The sequence below is a fragment of the Dendropsophus ebraccatus genome, chromosome 7 (genome assembly GCF_027789765.1).
Source record: "Dendropsophus ebraccatus isolate aDenEbr1 chromosome 7, aDenEbr1.pat, whole genome shotgun sequence".
Lineage (NCBI taxonomy): Eukaryota > Metazoa > Chordata > Amphibia > Anura > Hylidae > Dendropsophus > Dendropsophus ebraccatus.
The window spans coordinates 113,632,726-113,649,796 of record NC_091460.1 but is presented as its reverse complement, the minus strand read 5'-3'; the positions used below and the strand labels follow the sequence as shown (position 1 = coordinate 113,649,796).

The window sequence follows — 17,071 nt, the reverse complement described above, 5'->3', positions numbered from 1 at the left end:
GCTTCAGGAACTTACCTTCCTAGCTAACCTTGCCTTTTCCTCTTTCCATATCTTAACGGCCTTGTTTCTGCACTTCTAGTGGATATATGGTCTGTGGGATGCATTATGGGAGAAATGGTCCGCCACAAGATCCTCTTCCCAGGAAGGGACTGTATCCTTGTACTATTCTGGAGCTTCATTGTATTCATGGAAACATACCTTCCAACTTACCTAGCTTACATGTCTGATTATTAACCACCATATCTGTTGTTGTTTACTAACTCTTCTCAGTATTATTTTTGTGTTTCAAAAAAAAAAAAAAAAATTTCTACATACCCATGAGTATACAGGTGTAGAATCGCCATTGGGTTAAAACTAGATAAAAATTAGATCTACTGTCTCTTTTAACTGAAGAAATCAATGCATTAATGCTTGCATGTAATAATCTCTGTATACCTATATACTACAGGGTATTGTAATTTATAATATCATGCTTTTATTTAGGATATAGACTCTACTAATCTTAACATTCAATATCTCATCTTAGGTTAGCTAATATATAACGTACCTTAAAGAATGTTTGATAGCATTTCTTTTAATTTCCTGTATTCTCTAGCTGTATACTTGTTTGTCTGATAAATGGAGGAGACAGGCAATGAAAAACATTTTAGCCCAACAAACGAGTGAACTATAAGCCGCTCATTCCATCAGTATTTTTCAATGCAAGTCTATGAGAAAATATTGACAGAATAAGCAGCCGGCTGGGGAGTGGATTGCGCTGCCGCCGTCTCTCCCCGGCTATATCTCCGGATCTGATTGATAACAGGCTGCTGGGATAGTGTTTTATAATAATCATTTACCCTGAAGTTTGCCTGTTCATAGCCTGCTGATCACTGGGGTACAAAGCAGTACATTCTCTAGTGATCAGCTTCTGTCTAAGGGGCTGTAATCTAAGAAGCAGTCTGGTCAACCCATTTAAATTGTGGGCCAAAGGGGTACTTCCATCTCAATGAATGTAGTTAAACTTATAGGACACGGCAATGAACTTTTAGCAATAGGAGGGAGAGAGCGGCATATCAGGTGAAGAAGGCGAGTCTGTTAAATGAATGTATTTGGAAAAATATTTATCTTCACCCTACATGGTTAACTATGTTAGTTAATATAGGAATAACCCTTTTAATTGAAAGTGCTGTATGATAAATAGCTGGTCATAGCATTTTGGTTGTGTCAGATCACGCCCTATAACAGCAGTCTGGGTTTTATAGTCTGGACAATCCCCCCATAACAGCAGTCTGTGCAGTCTAGACCTCTGATACTAACATTCTGGTTGTGAAGTGTGGACCTACCTCTATAACAGCAGTCTGGCTGTGTAGTGTGGACCTACCTCTATAGCAGCAGTCTGGCTGTGTAGTGTGGACCTACCTCTATAGCAGCAGTCTGGCTGTGTAGTGTGGACCTACCTCTATAGCTGCAGTCTGGCTGTGTAGTGTGGACCTACCTCTATAGCTGCAGTCTGGCTGTGTAGTGTGAACCTACCTCTATAGCTGCAGTCTGGCTGTGTAGTGTGAACCTACCTCTATAGCAGCAGTCTGGCTGTGTAGTGTGGACCTACCTCTATAACAGCAGTCTGGCTGTGTAGTGTGGACCTACCTCTATAGCAGCAGTCTGGCTGTGTAGTGTGGACCTACCTCTATAGCTGCAGTCTGGCTGTGTAGTGTGAACCTACCTCTATAGCAGCAGCAGTCTGGCTGTGTAGTCTGCATCTTACCCTATAACAGCAGTCTGACTGTATATTTTAGTCCTCCCCTTTTACAGCAGTCTGTATGTGTGGTCTTGACCTCACCCAAAAACAGCAGGCTGTATGTTTACCGTCTGACCCTATAACAGCAGTCTGTATGTGTAGCCTTGATTTTACCCCTGTTACAACACTCTGGCCGTGTAATCTGGGCCTTACCCTATAAAAGCAGTCTGGCTGTGTGGTCTGGTCCCTGGTCCTTCCCTCATAACAGCAGTCTGGCAGTGTAACCCGCCCCCCTGATATAACAGCAGTCTGACTGTTGTGTAATATGGACCTTCCCCTTTAAATGCAATCAGGTTATGTAGTCTGGACCCCCGCCCCCTCCTCACACACACACACAAACACACACCCATAACAGCTGCCTGACTGTGTAGAATAGACCTGCCATCTACAAAAACAGTGTGGCTGTGTAGTTTGGACCTCCCCTGTGTAATAACAGTCTGGTTGTGTAGTCTGGACCTCCCCCTATAACAGCAGTCTGGTTGTGTAGTCTGGTCCTCCCTCTGTAACCACAGTCTGGTTGTGTAGTCTGGACACTGTGTGAAGTGTGAGAATTTCTCTTTAGACCACGCAAACCCAGTACTAAAACACCTAGTCAGCTCTGATTTTCCTCCTGTTACACCAATCTGTCTGCTAGTCTGGGCCTACCCCTATAACAGCAGTCTGTCTGCTAGTCTGGGCCTACCCCTATAACAGCAGTCTGTCTGCTAGTCTGGGCCTACCCCTATAACAGCAGTCTGTCTGCTAGTCTGGGCCTACCTCTATAACAGCAGTCTGTCTGCTAGTCTGGGCCTACCCCTATAACAGCAGTCTGTCTGCTAGTCTGGGCCTACCCCTATAACAGCAGTCTGTCTGCTAGTCTGGGCCTACCCCTATAACAGCAGTCTGTCTGCTAGTCTGGGCCTACCCCTATAACAGCAGTCTGTCTGCTAGTCTGGGCCTACCCCTATAACAGCAGTCTGTCTGCTAGTCTGGGCCTACCCCTATAACAGCAGTCTGTCTGCTAGTCTGGGCCTACCCCTATAACAGCAGTCTGTCTGCTAGTCTGGGCCTACCCCTATAACAGCAGTCTGTCTGCTAGTCTGGGCCTACCCCTATAACAGCAGTCTGTCTGCTAGTCTGGGCCTACCCCTATAACAGCAGTCTGATTGTGTAAAAGCAGCCTTAGGCCATGTTCCCTCAATGGAAAGATGACTTCCATCTTTTTAGCAAGAAGGTCATCAGTTGGTACAAATAATGTTGGCGCAAATAGTGTTCACAATCATCATGTTTTTTGACGCTAAAAGGGCGGCCATCCAGAAAGACGGCAGCCATTTTCTCGTTGTGGGAACATAGTCTTAATGAGTAATTTTGACACCAACTTATAACAAAAGTCTATTCGTTTATCTGGACAATCTCCTATAATAAACTTGAGGTTGTAAGTACAGAATACAGCCCAGACTGCTAGTATGGGTGGATATTCGCTTAAAGATGTTGTGCAAACATAGGCCTAACTGTTATAGTGTGTTAGACTGATAGTATGCTGGGTGCGGATCCAATCCAAAAGCCTAGACTGGTCAGGGTAGATGTTATCCTAACAAGGTCAATAGAGATTAACAAAATTCAAGTACGCCCAGCTTTGTCTGAACCCAAAGTCTCCGCATTTGATTACTCAGAGCGTTCAGGTTCGGATGAACCCGAGCATGCCCAAGGTCAGCTCAAGGTCCCCAAACTCCTCCTATTGAGTACTTTTTCCAGTGGGTCTCCACTGAGAGAGTTTCCAGTAGGTCTCTGAGAAGAAGTTAGCACTAAACAGCAGATGATTTCCCTTTTATTTGACACAGTCTAATGAACAACACAGGTCATATCCCTTTGTCAACTCACAAATAGACAGCATTAGTAATGTATATAGCACCAGGGTGCCAAGATGCAAATCTTGACTAACAAAGCACCATCCTCAAACATCAAAATGATCAAAAAAGTTGCAATAACGTACTTAAAAACACACAAAAAAAGAAAATAAGTAAACATGTGACATACAGTAGTTTGCCGGACAGCGCATGACATGGGTCACATGACAAGTTGTATTATCCCACTTATCTTGGGATAATAAAAGACATACATCGATTCACATAAAGAGATGAAAGCATTTAATACTCACCACATCAACGTACTTTCCTCATGTGCTTTTTTATGATCACAAGATGACAAATGACACCTAATTTGTGAAGTTGTCATTTACTTGATACTTTTTATAACAACTGTGCGGGGGTAGGAACATGGAACTATACAAATGAACCTGCTGACAGCTCCCTGCAGCCGCATACCCCATATTTCAGATGCCGGTCTTCTTTCCTTAGTTGGACCTGGTTATTGGTTTCAATAACTTTAATCAAACAGAAGTATTAGCGTGTTAGGAGCACTAAAGGCGTTCCTTGACCACCAGAGCGCTGTTCAGCCCAACCACCACCTCCTTCGGTCACACCTTCGTGAAGCCCGTCCTGCTGATACATAATTAAACATTCATAGGTAGGTGTGAGCAAAGGAGGTGGCGGACAGGCTGAACAGCGCTCTGGGGGCTGAAGAACACGCTAATTTGCATACTTCTGTTTGATTAAAGTTATCAAAAACAGCAGAACCGACTAAGGAAAGAAGACCGGTGTTGGATAGATGAGGTACACAGCTGCGGGGAGCTGTCAGCAGGATCGTTTGCACGAACCTGCTGATAGTTTCCATTTAAAGCTGGCCATATATTATCAATGGTGTCAGACTGTTTTCTCCTGACCTCCCTGTACACTAGAATGTTGCAAACGGTCATGTTTTCTCTATGGGGAGAGAAGGGGTTCTCCAGCCATTTAAAATTTTTGGATATAGTGTTGGTGCTTCATAGAAAATAATAGACATCCTGTTCCCACCTAATCATGCTCCCCCCCCCCCCCCAATCTCCTCCTGTGAACCCTTCGGGTCCCCGGCTGAATGTTCCCACTGCTACTACCGAGACAGACTTGTCTAGACAGTGACAACTCACTCAGCCAATCAATGGCCATGGCGCTGTCCTGCTTTAGTCAGTGATTGGTGGAGCAGGCTGTTAATGCCGAGATGAGTTCATTTTGGAAGTAGCGATGGGAGCGTTTAGCAGGGGACTCTGAAAACACCACAGGAGGACCCCAGGGGACTGGGGAGTGTGGTAAGGTTCTTTTCTTTGCTGCGCCAGCACTATATAAAAGTATTTAAATGACTGGAGTACCGCTTTAAACTGGGGCCAGACAGCACTGGCTTATCCCTTCAAGAATAAAAGGGGTTCTGTATGCCATATAGACCATTCAGCCAAGTTTTTTTCACCCCTCTGCAAACCCCATTAATGTTCCTTTGTCTGAAGTGACACAACCAAGGGCCTCCTGTGGTTCGCAGGCCTTAGTTGTAAGCTGAGCAATAAGAGCATTGAGTAGTCCAGCTAGATGGTGTCATGGCTGTTAGTTACCCCTCTATAGGTCCTTCCGTATTAAGTGATCCTTAGTGTTGCTCTCTAACATTTTCTTCTTCAGCAGGTCTCAGAAAGCGTAACCCCTGTTTTTCCTCTTCACTCTCAGAATATCAGTCATTCTACAGTCTCCTAGCCTCATTAGTTTTCGTGTAATAGTCACAATCACAGAGCACTAGGTTGGAAGGTATGTATGTCTTAGGCGCTGATTATTATATATTTAAAATATCTAAACCGGATTAAGACAGATCATGAAATTGTATATGTAGGTTTCCATGACAGCCATTTGCTTATTTATGCCTATTGCTTGTATTTTTCATTATTTATGGTGTGTTTTGCAAGTTGCCATCAAATCCATATGCAGTATCACTTCTCAGAGATGCAACATTTGGAGGAGATCATGGCTGTGCAGATGCTACATCTTGTTTTCCATATTGATGCTCGCAGCTTGGCTTTCCTTATGTGTTCCAGCAAGTGCATTCGATTCTAAATTCCACTGTGAAATTGTATAACCATCTCTCACATCTTGTTCTCAGTCTAATGCTATCACTTATCCATTATTACCTACTGTGTATGCAGATGTATTTACTCGGGGTCCACATTTAAAACAAATATTCAGGTCAACAGAACCAGGTAGTAAAAGTGAGTGTTTAGTGCCTGGCGTCATTTATTATCGTACAAAGAAAATAGGTCTTTGTGTGCAATTGTCACAGTTACAGATGAAATGATGCAGTTAACATAGAGTTAAAAAATGTAGATTTTAGTTCATGAAATGATAAATATTTTTACATCTCAAGCTATTTACTTTGGAAATACAAAATCAACAACTGTGTATAATCTTCTTTTGTGTAATGCCCACAGTATTTGTATATTAGTACTGCTAGTATAGACTTTACCAGTATACTTATGTACAAGTCTATGACAACATGATTTGCTGGTGCACTAAATGGATCAAGGCAGTACATGCTTCCCTCTGTCCACATCCAGAAGCATCTGGAACTTGACCATTAAAAAGTGGAAGATAGTAGCCATGTCTGGAGTAGTGTTGAGTGAACTTTATGAACTTTTCAGCAACGTTCTCAGAACCTGAACACTCAACATTTGACTTCCGACAGCTGCAGAAGTTGGATGCCGCCCTAGGGAGTCCAGGAAAACATTGATACAGCCATAGGCTACGTTCACACACCGTTAGAGACTGGCCGTACCGGCATTCTGATGTGGGCGCATCAGCGTGTGCCCGCATCAGAGCTTCCCATAGCACACAGGGAAGCGAGCGGCCGGAGCCGCTGTGTGAACTAACAGGTCTTTCTGCGGCCGCACTGTGTGAACTAACAGGTCTTTCTGCAGCCAGAATTTATTGAATTCCGGCCGCAGAAAACTGACATGTCAGTTTTTTGCGGCCCCTCATGGGCTCCCGGCCGGAGCGTATACGATGTGTGTACGCTCCGGCCGGGATCCCATTCATCAATAGACATTGTTCCATCCCGCAAAACTACGACCGTAGTTCTGCGGCGAGAACTACTGACGTAGTTGTACGTTGTGTGAACATAGCCCTAGGCTGTATCCATCCTGGCTGCCCTAGGTCGCAACCAACTTTTCCAGCCACTGGGATTCAGAGAATGTTGCAAACCAGAACTTTGCCATAGGCTGTGTCCATGTTTCCTGGCAGCCCTAGGGCAGCATCCAACTTCTCCAGCTGCCTGGAGTCAAATGCAGTGTTCATAGAATGTTGAATAACCTGAACAGATCAGCAAGTCTGCTTGGCACTACTTAAGAGTCATATTTTCTTTTACATCACGTGGGCTAATGGGCACATTTGTGCCCCTAACCCGGGCATGCACTATGTGAAGAAGGCATGCTGTTGGAGGCATTGTGATCCTCTGGGCAATATTGCCAATATTGCAATATTGCAATATAGCGCCATTGGCTCCCTCCCTGTCAGTCACTCTTCTAGCTGCACTTCCTGTGGTCACAACAGGCCGAACTCTCCCCCTGGTGTCGGCGCCCGTCGTCACTGGAGCGCCGGCGCCAGGGAAAGGGGAGAACGGCCACTTGTGACCGCTGCAGTGCGGCCACAAGAGTGAAGAGAACAGGAATGCATAGACCCAGGTGAGTATAAGTGTTTGTTTTTTTAATGTAATATGGGAGGGGGAGCACACGGGGCGCTATATACTATTGGGGGAGCGCACGGGGGGCTATATACTATTGGGGGAGCGCACGGGGAGGCCATATACTATTGGGGGAGCATAGGGGGTCTATATACTTCTGGGGGAGCACACAGGGGGCTTATATGCTATTAGGGAAGCGCACAGGGAGGGCTATATGTTATTGGGGGAGCACAGGGGGTCTATATACTATTGTGGGAGATCACAGGGGGGCTATATACTATTGGGGGAGCGCACAAGGGGGCTATATACTACTGGGGGAGAACAGGGGGGCTAAATACTATTGGGGGAGTGCTCAGGGGGGCTATATACAACTTGGGGAGCCCACAGGGGGCTATATACTTCTAGGGGAAGCGCACAGAGGGGCTATATACTACTGGGGAGCACACAGGGGGGCTATATAATACTGGGGAGGGCACAGGGGGGGCTATATACTATTGGGGAGAGCGCACAGGGGGGTTATATACTACTGGGGAGCACACAGGGGGATATATACTAATGGAGGGAGCGCACAGGGGGGCTATATACTACTGGGGGAGAACATGGGGGGTCTATATACTACTGGGGGAGCGCACAGGAGGGCTGTATATAACTGGGGGAGCTATATACACCTTAAAACTATGGGGGCACAAAGGGGTGTAACTACTATATAGGGGTACAGAGGGGTGTAACTACTATATAGGGGTACAAAGGGGTGTAACTACTATATAGGGGTATAGAGGGGTGTAACTACTGGATGTGTCGGAGCCTAAAATGTTTCTCAGGCAGATTCCAGAGAGAGGATTCACAGCCAGGAGAAGACTTTAAGGTGGCCCACGCTGGAGGGAGAGAAAAAGAAAATGTGACAGACTCTGATTGGAGAAGACGCCACCTGTGAGTCACTGGATGTAACTGCACTCTGTTATAGGATCTGTAGTGATAGGGGTCATGGTGTGGCGGTATTATGTAATTGTATTATTAGTGATATCTTTCTGGTTTTTTCAGTGCAGTTTTCATGTAATATGTAATCACTGTATGGTGGAAATAGTGTTATAAGGTAACTACTGTATGTATTGGGGCTCTTAATACAGTGTGGGGTCACTTTCAGTACATTATACTGTGTGTTGAGCTCCGATTCTGATAACGTGTTAGGGGTGCACTGAAAGGGAAGAGGGGGGGGGGCACTCTTGAGGGCTGTGCACCGGGCCCACCAATGTATTAAAACAGCCCTGGTTAAAGAGACTCTTTCAGTAGGCTTATGCTGCCCTATCTAATAAAAGCCAAGGAAAATAGTCCTCTTTATTATGTGCATGTGCTCAGTAGTCCTGAATATGTATGAGCACCAGCACATTCTGTGGACCCACTGCTGATTGGCAGTTAACTATCTATACTTTATATAGACAAACAGCTGTCAATTAGCAGCTGGAGGGTGGAGGGAGTGTTAGTGAAGTGTATAAAGGAAATACTTGTCCTCATTTTTGGTCCAGTCATGGCTAAAGGAAATGCATTCACAAACTGAGAGAGGCCTAAAAACATGGCGGGATAAACAACACTGTCAGAATCAGCCACGCCATAATCAACTGTACTCTCCTTTTGTAATGTATATGAACATTCGATTCTTAGTGAGATAAGCCAGATGTGCCCACTTACCTCTTTTTATAGGGATGTCATAGATAATATCTTAAAGGTGTTGTGTTAATTAAAACTAGGTGTTTCAGATGAGCAAGCATTTCCAAAATATACTGTTTTAGAGATATATAGTTACTAATATCAATCAGGACTGTTAACATAAACAGCATCTACATTATGTACAATCTAAACTGACTCCTTTAGTCTACCATATTCTTGTCCCTGAATGCATAATGTCATTGTGTGGTTATCAATGGAGTCTGTATGATTCTTTTTTTCACCACGTTATAAGTAGAATGTTCAGATGTACTGGATTGAACCCTAACATTTAACAGGCATCATAAAATGTTGCTAGCCATTGTAAATGTAGAATGGAGTTTATATGGTTATCAAACGTGGGACTGGAAATGATGAGCCTCCACTATGGTCCCATATCTCTGTATTACTTTTATGTTCATTTATGATATGAATAGCAGTGTGACAATTAAAGCAGAGAAAAGCATAAATCTGTATAAATCTGTACATTTCTGCCTCTTGTGAGAGATTATGGATTATGAATATTGATTTCAACTTGAAATGAGCACAGCAGTCAGTCAGGTCTCTGGCAAATTAATTTTGCAGATATATGTAATATTCAGGGCTCTATTTGCTAAACAGCTCTGAAAATGAAACATCTCAAGTGCAAACACTTTTATTCATTATAAAACTCCACTTCTTGCACAGAAGTAATTCCAGAAATTCCAAGTTAGTGCGAGTAACTATGAATACAGATATACACTAGTCAGCTATAACATTAAAACCACTTTCCTAATATTGTGTACCCACCATTATGCCAAAAACAGCTCTAAAGGAGTATTCCACTCAAATATAACTTTTCATATGTTGCAGCCCATGGGGAGACTAACAATTCTTTTCTCACTTTTTATTATCTATTCAGTCTATTTCCCCCAGTTCTGAGCTGCTGCTTTCTGCTGAAGACACAAAAATCTGTGTGAGCTTTTTTCTCTGTCTCCCCCTCCTCCCCCTTCCCTTCTGCAACAGATGATGTAAACACGTTCCTCGCAGGCTTTAAATCTGCAACTTTGCATCTTTTTTGCAATGCTGGGGGGTTAATCTGAGATCAAGTTGCAAATGGGCTCCCTGTGATTATCTCTACTGGCATTACAAAGTTGCTACAAAGTTGCAGATAGGGACTTGTTTACATCAGCCATCTGGGAAAGGGGGGGGGGTGGAGAGAAAAGCTCATGCACAAATTTTTTTTTATCTTTAGCAGAGAAAGCAGTAGCTCAGAACTGAGGGAAGGAGACTGGATAGATAATAACAAGTATGCAATTAATTGTTAGTGTCACCGTATATAAAACATATGAAAAACTATGTTTGAGTGGAATACCCCTTTGCGTATGGTGACATGCACTAGATTCCTTAAGGTGTCCTATGGTATCTAGCAAAAGGATTTTAACAGCAGATCCTTTAAACAAGATTGCGTGGAGTTCCAGCAATCAGATATCCCCCATCCTGAGGATAACCCCTTTAAGTCTTGTCAGTAAGGTGGGTTTCCATAGATTGGACTTTTCTCCAGCACACCCCATAGAAGCTGGATTGGATTGAGATCTGGGAAACCATTCCTAAGCATTTTTGCAGTGTGACAGGGCGTGTTATTCTGCTGAAAAAGGCCACTATCATTATGTAATATGATTGCCATGAAACGTTATATTTGGTCTAGAACAGTGTTAAGGTACAGTAGGTGGTATGTGTCAAAGTAACATGCCTATAAATGCAAGGACCTAAGGTTTATCAGCAGAATATTGCCCAGAGGATTATATTTCATTCTTCCTATAGTACATCCATTATGTAAAAAGAAAATATTCATCAGGCCAGGCCACCTTCTTCTATTGCTCCATGGTCCAATTCTGATGCCTATATGTCAATTCTAGATAATTTTGTTGGTGGACAGGGGTCATCATGAGCAATGCTCTTTGTGATATACCAGTTTTCTAAAAAAAAAAAAAGCCAGGAACATCATGGTGTCCGTGGTCTTTTGTACAGGCCCTGTACAATATTAGGCCTCCCTGAGCAGGCTACATACAGTATCAGACCCCTCTGTGCAGCCATGTATAATATTAGGCTCCTCTGTGCAGCGTCCATATAGTACTAGGTCCCTCTGTTCAGCCCCATATTAGTATTACCCCCCCCCCCCCATGTAGCTCACATATAGTATTAGGCTCCCTCTGTGCAGTTTCCATATAGTATTAGGCTACTCTTTGCAGCCTCCGTGTAGTAATAGGCCCCATCTGTGCAGCTCACGTATGGTATTAGACCGCCCATTGCTTCCATGAAAAGTTGGATTAAAATGATACTGTCACCCACCTCACTCCGCACCATCCACAAGTTAAGATGCTGTACATAAAATACTGCATATATCTTGTATCTTCTTTCTGCTCTAAGATCGCTTATTTGTATTGGTTGACAGTGTCACCTAGGCAGAGCTTCATGGCAATTGGGCTCTTTCCCCAGCCTGGAATATGGGGCACAAATGTTGTGATACCCTACCTAGGTGACACTGTTAACCACTGAAATGGAGTGAGGAAAAGGGAGGTGACAGTATGACTTTAAGGAGCAAATCAGTAGCCAAGAAAAATCAGAGAATGAGGGGTGTGGTAACAGCACAAAAGAAGGAAGGTCAAAATCAAGGTCAAGCGTCACAGTAAATCATGAACCAAGAACAGCAGTTATAATATTGGTACCCTGCTTCATGTAAAGTTTGATTCATTTAAATTAATGCTGATTTGCCTATCCAGCTATCTAGAAAAAAATCATGAATTTTGCTCTCAAATTAGGCGGAAAAAAGTTTGGTGTGACTGAGCTGCAAAATAACACCCAAACTGGGGAGAGGTGCTTTTTCTGGAAGAAAGTAGCCATAATATGATTCTAGTTTCTATATTGTTTTATTATGCACAAAGGGGGAGATGTATCAAACATGATGTAAAGTAGACTTGTCTTAGTTGCCCCTAGCAACCTTTCATTTTTCAAAGAATCTGTAAAGAATGAAAAGTGGAATCTGATTTGTTTCTAGGGATAACTAAGACAATACTACTTTACACCAGTTTGATAAATCTTTCCCAATGTGTATAAAGACCTATTTTTTTATGATGCAGTCAGTATATTTTTCATGAATTAGAGGGTTTTTTTGATAACTTAACATTGATCGGCTATTTGTAGTATAGGTTATTAATGTGTGGTCATTGTGGTCTCATCACTGCAACACGCTCAGTATGTGGCTATGGCTATGTTCCCATAACATTTTGGCCCTATGCTCACTATTTATTCAGCGGGAATAAATAGCATGATCTTCTATGCCATTGATCCCTGCAAAATTAATGTATGTGTTTCGGAAAATGGGCCAACATACTCACCAGTTGACAACGAGTATGAATCGATATGCGCTGGCAACTTTTTTTTAGCATGGTTGCCAATATAAACTGTGACTGTAGGGCCTCCATTGTGGAGCATAGCTTAGTATTTGGGCTTTGGGGCTCCATCAACTTTTCGGCAGTGTACACTCAAAACTTCTGTCGTCCATTTGTTTGGTAGTATAGCTCAGCCATTGCACAGCGTTATACACCTGCATGGGGATGCCATGGAGGACCAGATATGCGACACACATGGGATGCACTGACTGATGGAGTCCCAGAAATCAGAACACTCACATCACACATTGGTAGCTAAGGCCACAGGAAATGTATCCTGATTTATTTTCAGGAAATCCAGATAAATTTCCTGACTCATGGGTTGTATTGGGCACCGGAATAGGGTTCTGAAAAATATAGAGCAGGTCCTATTTTCATCTGGAATTCCAACATGGATGTTCCATAGAAGCCTATATGGGCATCTGAAATTTCGGACTGCTTTGGATAGCCATCAAGAAACTGTCCAGAATTCAGAATGTCTTGCTAGCCAGCCCAGGCCAGTATCACCACCTGGGCAAGTACCAACGGGTAGTTTGCCTGGCCCTTTAAATGACTGTATGTGCTTCTAAACAGCAGTACGTAAAGCTAAAAGAGTTGTGCAGTGTTAGAAAAACATGTCCACTTTCCTTCAGAGACAGCACCACTCTTGTCTCCAGTGAGGTTGGGTTTTTGCAACTCAGTTCCATTGAAGTGAATGGAGCTTTATTGCAAACCACACCTGACCTGGAATTCAGTGCTGTGTTTGATTGGGCAAGAAGCCATTGGCTCCCACCCTGTCTATCACTCTTGTGACCTATGGCAGCATTATACCTCAATAGGCCAATCCCCCCCATCGCTATAGCATTTGCTTACAGAGCAGGTAGGGAGAGGAAGATGCCAGAAGAGAGCACTGCAGCCATGCAGCAGGTGATTGTGTTTTTTTTTAAATATATCTTCAGCCTTTACAGTCAAGAACGAAGCGATTTACTTTGTTTAGATGGGCAGTTCGCTCATCTGTTATGGAGATGTTTCCTTACAACAAGAAGAAAAAGGAAAGTTCTGCCCCCTAGCTGTGTGTGCTTGCACTGCATGATGACCCTTCATGTGCATTGTTTTCCGTTGACTTGTTGCTGTTTTTTTCATTTCATTATTTTTATTTGTTTTCAGTTGACATGTGGTCTGTGGGGTGCATCATGGGCGAAATGATTAAAGGTGCTGTGTTGTTTCCTGGCACTGATCGTATCCTTCCAAAAAAAAAAAAAAAAAGGAATAATGCTGACTGCCAGTATCTAAGGGAACACTTCAAGAGTCTTTTTAGTATTTCTCATCTGCATTATGGCTTATTTGACATCTACCACTGTAAGGTAGCAGTTCATGAAACCAAGTCTTTGTGTTAGGGCTATTTCGTACTGCTTCCACTAATGTCATTAATATATGATGAACATAATGCACTTATTATTACCCACAGCAATCTCTGGCAACCATGGACATCTCAAGGTTCCCATGGATAAAAGCATAGTTGTGGGTCAAACACAATGGTATTGAAACATTTGTGCAGTAGCCAAAGCGTCTTTCAATAATTCACCATTCAGAAATTGAAAAGGTTGGATCTCTTAAAGTGACTCTGTACCCACAATCCGATCCCCCCCCAAAACTGCTTGTACCTTCAGATAGATGCTTTTAATCCAAGATCTGTCCTGGGGTCCGTTCGGCAGGTGATGAGGTTATTCTCCTAAAAAACAACTTTTAAACTTGCAGCCCTGTGCCCAGCAGCCGTAGCCTAGATTGTGTATGCATTAGGCTGGCACACCCTCTCTGTCCCTCCTCCCCGCCCTACTCATCATTCTCCAGGCAGATTGTCTCCTATTCCTCACCTGTGTCAGCACGGCACATGGGCTGGATCGTTAAGGCACCTGTGCAATGTTCAGACAGGAGAAAATGTTCTAGGGACGTTTCTAATGATAAAGAGGGTGGGGAGGAAGGACGGAGAGGTGGTGCAAAGTTAGGGCACAGATATTCTAGGCCACGGCCGCTGGGCAAAGGGCTGCCAGTTTAAAAGTTGTTTTTTTAGGACAATAACTGCATCACCTGCCGAACGGACCCCAGGACAGATCTTGGATTAAAAGCAGCTATCGGTAGGTACGAGTGGTTTGGGGGGGGGGGGGACGGATTGTGGGTACAGAGTCACTTTAACCTAAACCTTCTCCTAAATGATAAACCAGGGGTACTAGTATGGTTCTGGTAGACAGACAGGTATTTAAAGAAATGCAGAATTTCATCACTTTGCTTGATAATTTGCACAAGTACAAACAAAAGAAAGAGAACAGGTCTCCAGTGCTGATACAAGTTTAAGGCTGTCCTCTGTTCCCGCTTCCTCATATATATTCATTGTAGGCTCTACTGCTGACATAGTCCTGAAATCCTGCAATTGTGCAGAAAGAGAGCCAAACCTTGGGATTTCAGAAGGCCGGGACCTATATCAGCAGGAGAGCCCATAATGAATATGTATAAGGAGGTGGGTGGAACAGGCATCTGTAGCAGTGCAGAGACCTGTCCTCATCCTCATGGCAATCAAAGAGCTCATTAGCATATACTGGACCCTAAAAGTGATACTGTCTCCCATGTTTTTACATGGCTGCAACAGCGGCTGCTGCACACTGCATGGTTACCTTTGTTAGGACCCTATTACACAGAGTGATAGCCGAATTATGCAGAATCGGTAGATTATTGCTTCACGTAATAAAAACAACGATCAGCCGATGACAACGATCATCGGCTAATCGTGTCTTTTGGTCCTGACCTAAAATCATCAGCCGCCAACCGCGTATTACTCCGCGTAATAACGTTGCGCAGCTGGCGGCTGATAAATCTGTAAATAAGTTCATACATTACCTCTCTGTTCTTCTCGGTATTTTCTGCTCTTTGGCCCACTCCTCACAGCTGCTGGTGCAACTTCAGGATCGGTCTCTGAAGTGACAGGCTGCTCAGCCAATCACTGACTGGGAAGAGACTGCCGATGCTAGTGAATGGCTGAATGGCTTGTCACTTCATGGTTGCGCGGACATCGCTAACGATATATGTACACCGCCCTTGCTGCGCGATAATGGAGCCATGTAATAGGCTCAGTAAACGATCGCTGATCACTTGTTTACTATAGTGATCAGGCCGTGTAATACAGCCCTTAGTGTAGTTTGTTACATCTTTTTGAAGAAAAATAGTTTTAACCCTTGGGGCAACTGGGCCAAAAGTGTCATAGAGGAGGGGACTCTAAGCCGTTAAGTCAAGCTTAGGGTCTGTTAGGTATGTTCTCACATCCACTAATTTCTGTCCATAATTGCCGACCTGCAATTTATTTGTATGGCCCCATTCACATGACACATAGGTGTTATGATTCGTGCCGCAAGAAAATCCCCATTTACCTACGGGATCCGTGCAATTGTGGATGGCTCTGGATGCTCATCCATAGTAGTGTCTGCATATATCTGGGTCTGTGGCCGCGAACAACCCTACAGGCGCGCAAACCTGGCCTTAACAGTATGAATGTCCTTTATTGCCCATAGTAACCAATCAGAGCTCAACTTTCAAACATTTATGAGCCCTGGTAAAGCTGTGATTGGTTGCCATTGTACTGAAGAACTTTCCTGCTGTAAGACTGCTTGATAAATCTCCCACAATGTATCGTGACGAAAACTGCATGGAAAGTCATTGGTTCCAAAGCCCTCCAAATGTCGTAGGATTAATGAAAACTAACCAGATAACTAACACACATGCAGCAAGGCCTTTCATTATTTCTACATATTCGGGTACTGTATAGTATACACAGTGTAGCAGAAAAATAACATTAAGCTGCCCTCATCAAGGGGGACATTTACCAAGAGTGGCATACTTGTACGCCAATCCTAAATAAAGCCCCGCCCCCTTTCCCCCAACAGTATCTACTTAGAGGCGCATGGATAAGGCCACGCCTCCTCCCCTCCTTGCTGCACCCCTATCAGGCGAGCGGGGTTACAGCCAGAAAGAAGGCAAGAATCTGATCCTTCTCCCTGGCATATGTCTGGCCCATAGACTTCTTTAATCTCCCCCCTAGTGTCCAAAGGAGCAGCTCATCCTGGTCCTCTTAAAGTAGCTGTACAGTACTTTAAAAGGTGTGATTGCACAGCCAATCGCTGCATGTTTTTTTTTAGTGATCTAGGGGTTTTACTAGTAAAATCTCCACTTCCAGCCATTGACCGGTGTCGCAGATCTGACATGTTGTATGTTGAGCATGGTTTCATATAATGGTCCTGGAAAGACCTTTGTGTGTTGAAAATATTATATCCTGCAGCTCTTGTAACTATTCAGAAGCATGGTTACAAAATGGCTTGTAGGACAATGATAACTACATGTACAGGTTCTACACAGATCGATAGGAGGTCTCCAAAATGGTTTCCTCTGGGCGGCAAGGGGCACGATAGTCCACTGCTTCATATACTCTTTTGGCTATGACTTATCTTCTATCTCTAGTCAGCTGCCATCGACATCAATCAGCATGTGGATAAACCACATTCATACTCATTCGACCATTGTGAACTTACCTTAGTAATAACTTGTTTCTACAATTGCATAATTGAAGCTA

At 43.6% G+C, this 17,071-nt stretch overlaps 1 protein-coding gene across 5 annotated transcripts in view; it reads left to right on the top strand.

The window, feature by feature from the left end:
- MAPK10 (mitogen-activated protein kinase 10) overlaps positions 1 to 17,071 on the top strand; it is a 160,507-nt gene that overhangs the window by 101,226 nt on the left and 42,210 nt on the right. For 4 of the 5 annotated variants that reach the window (XM_069976724.1, XM_069976726.1, XM_069976727.1 and 1 more), the window contains one exon: positions 80 to 151. In XM_069976724.1, coding sequence (XP_069832825.1) covers positions 80 to 151 — 72 coding nt within the window. Of the gene's footprint in view, positions 1 to 79; positions 152 to 13,623; positions 13,696 to 17,071 lie in introns of all 5 variants that reach the window. The other variant, XM_069976725.1, reaches the window with a different exon arrangement.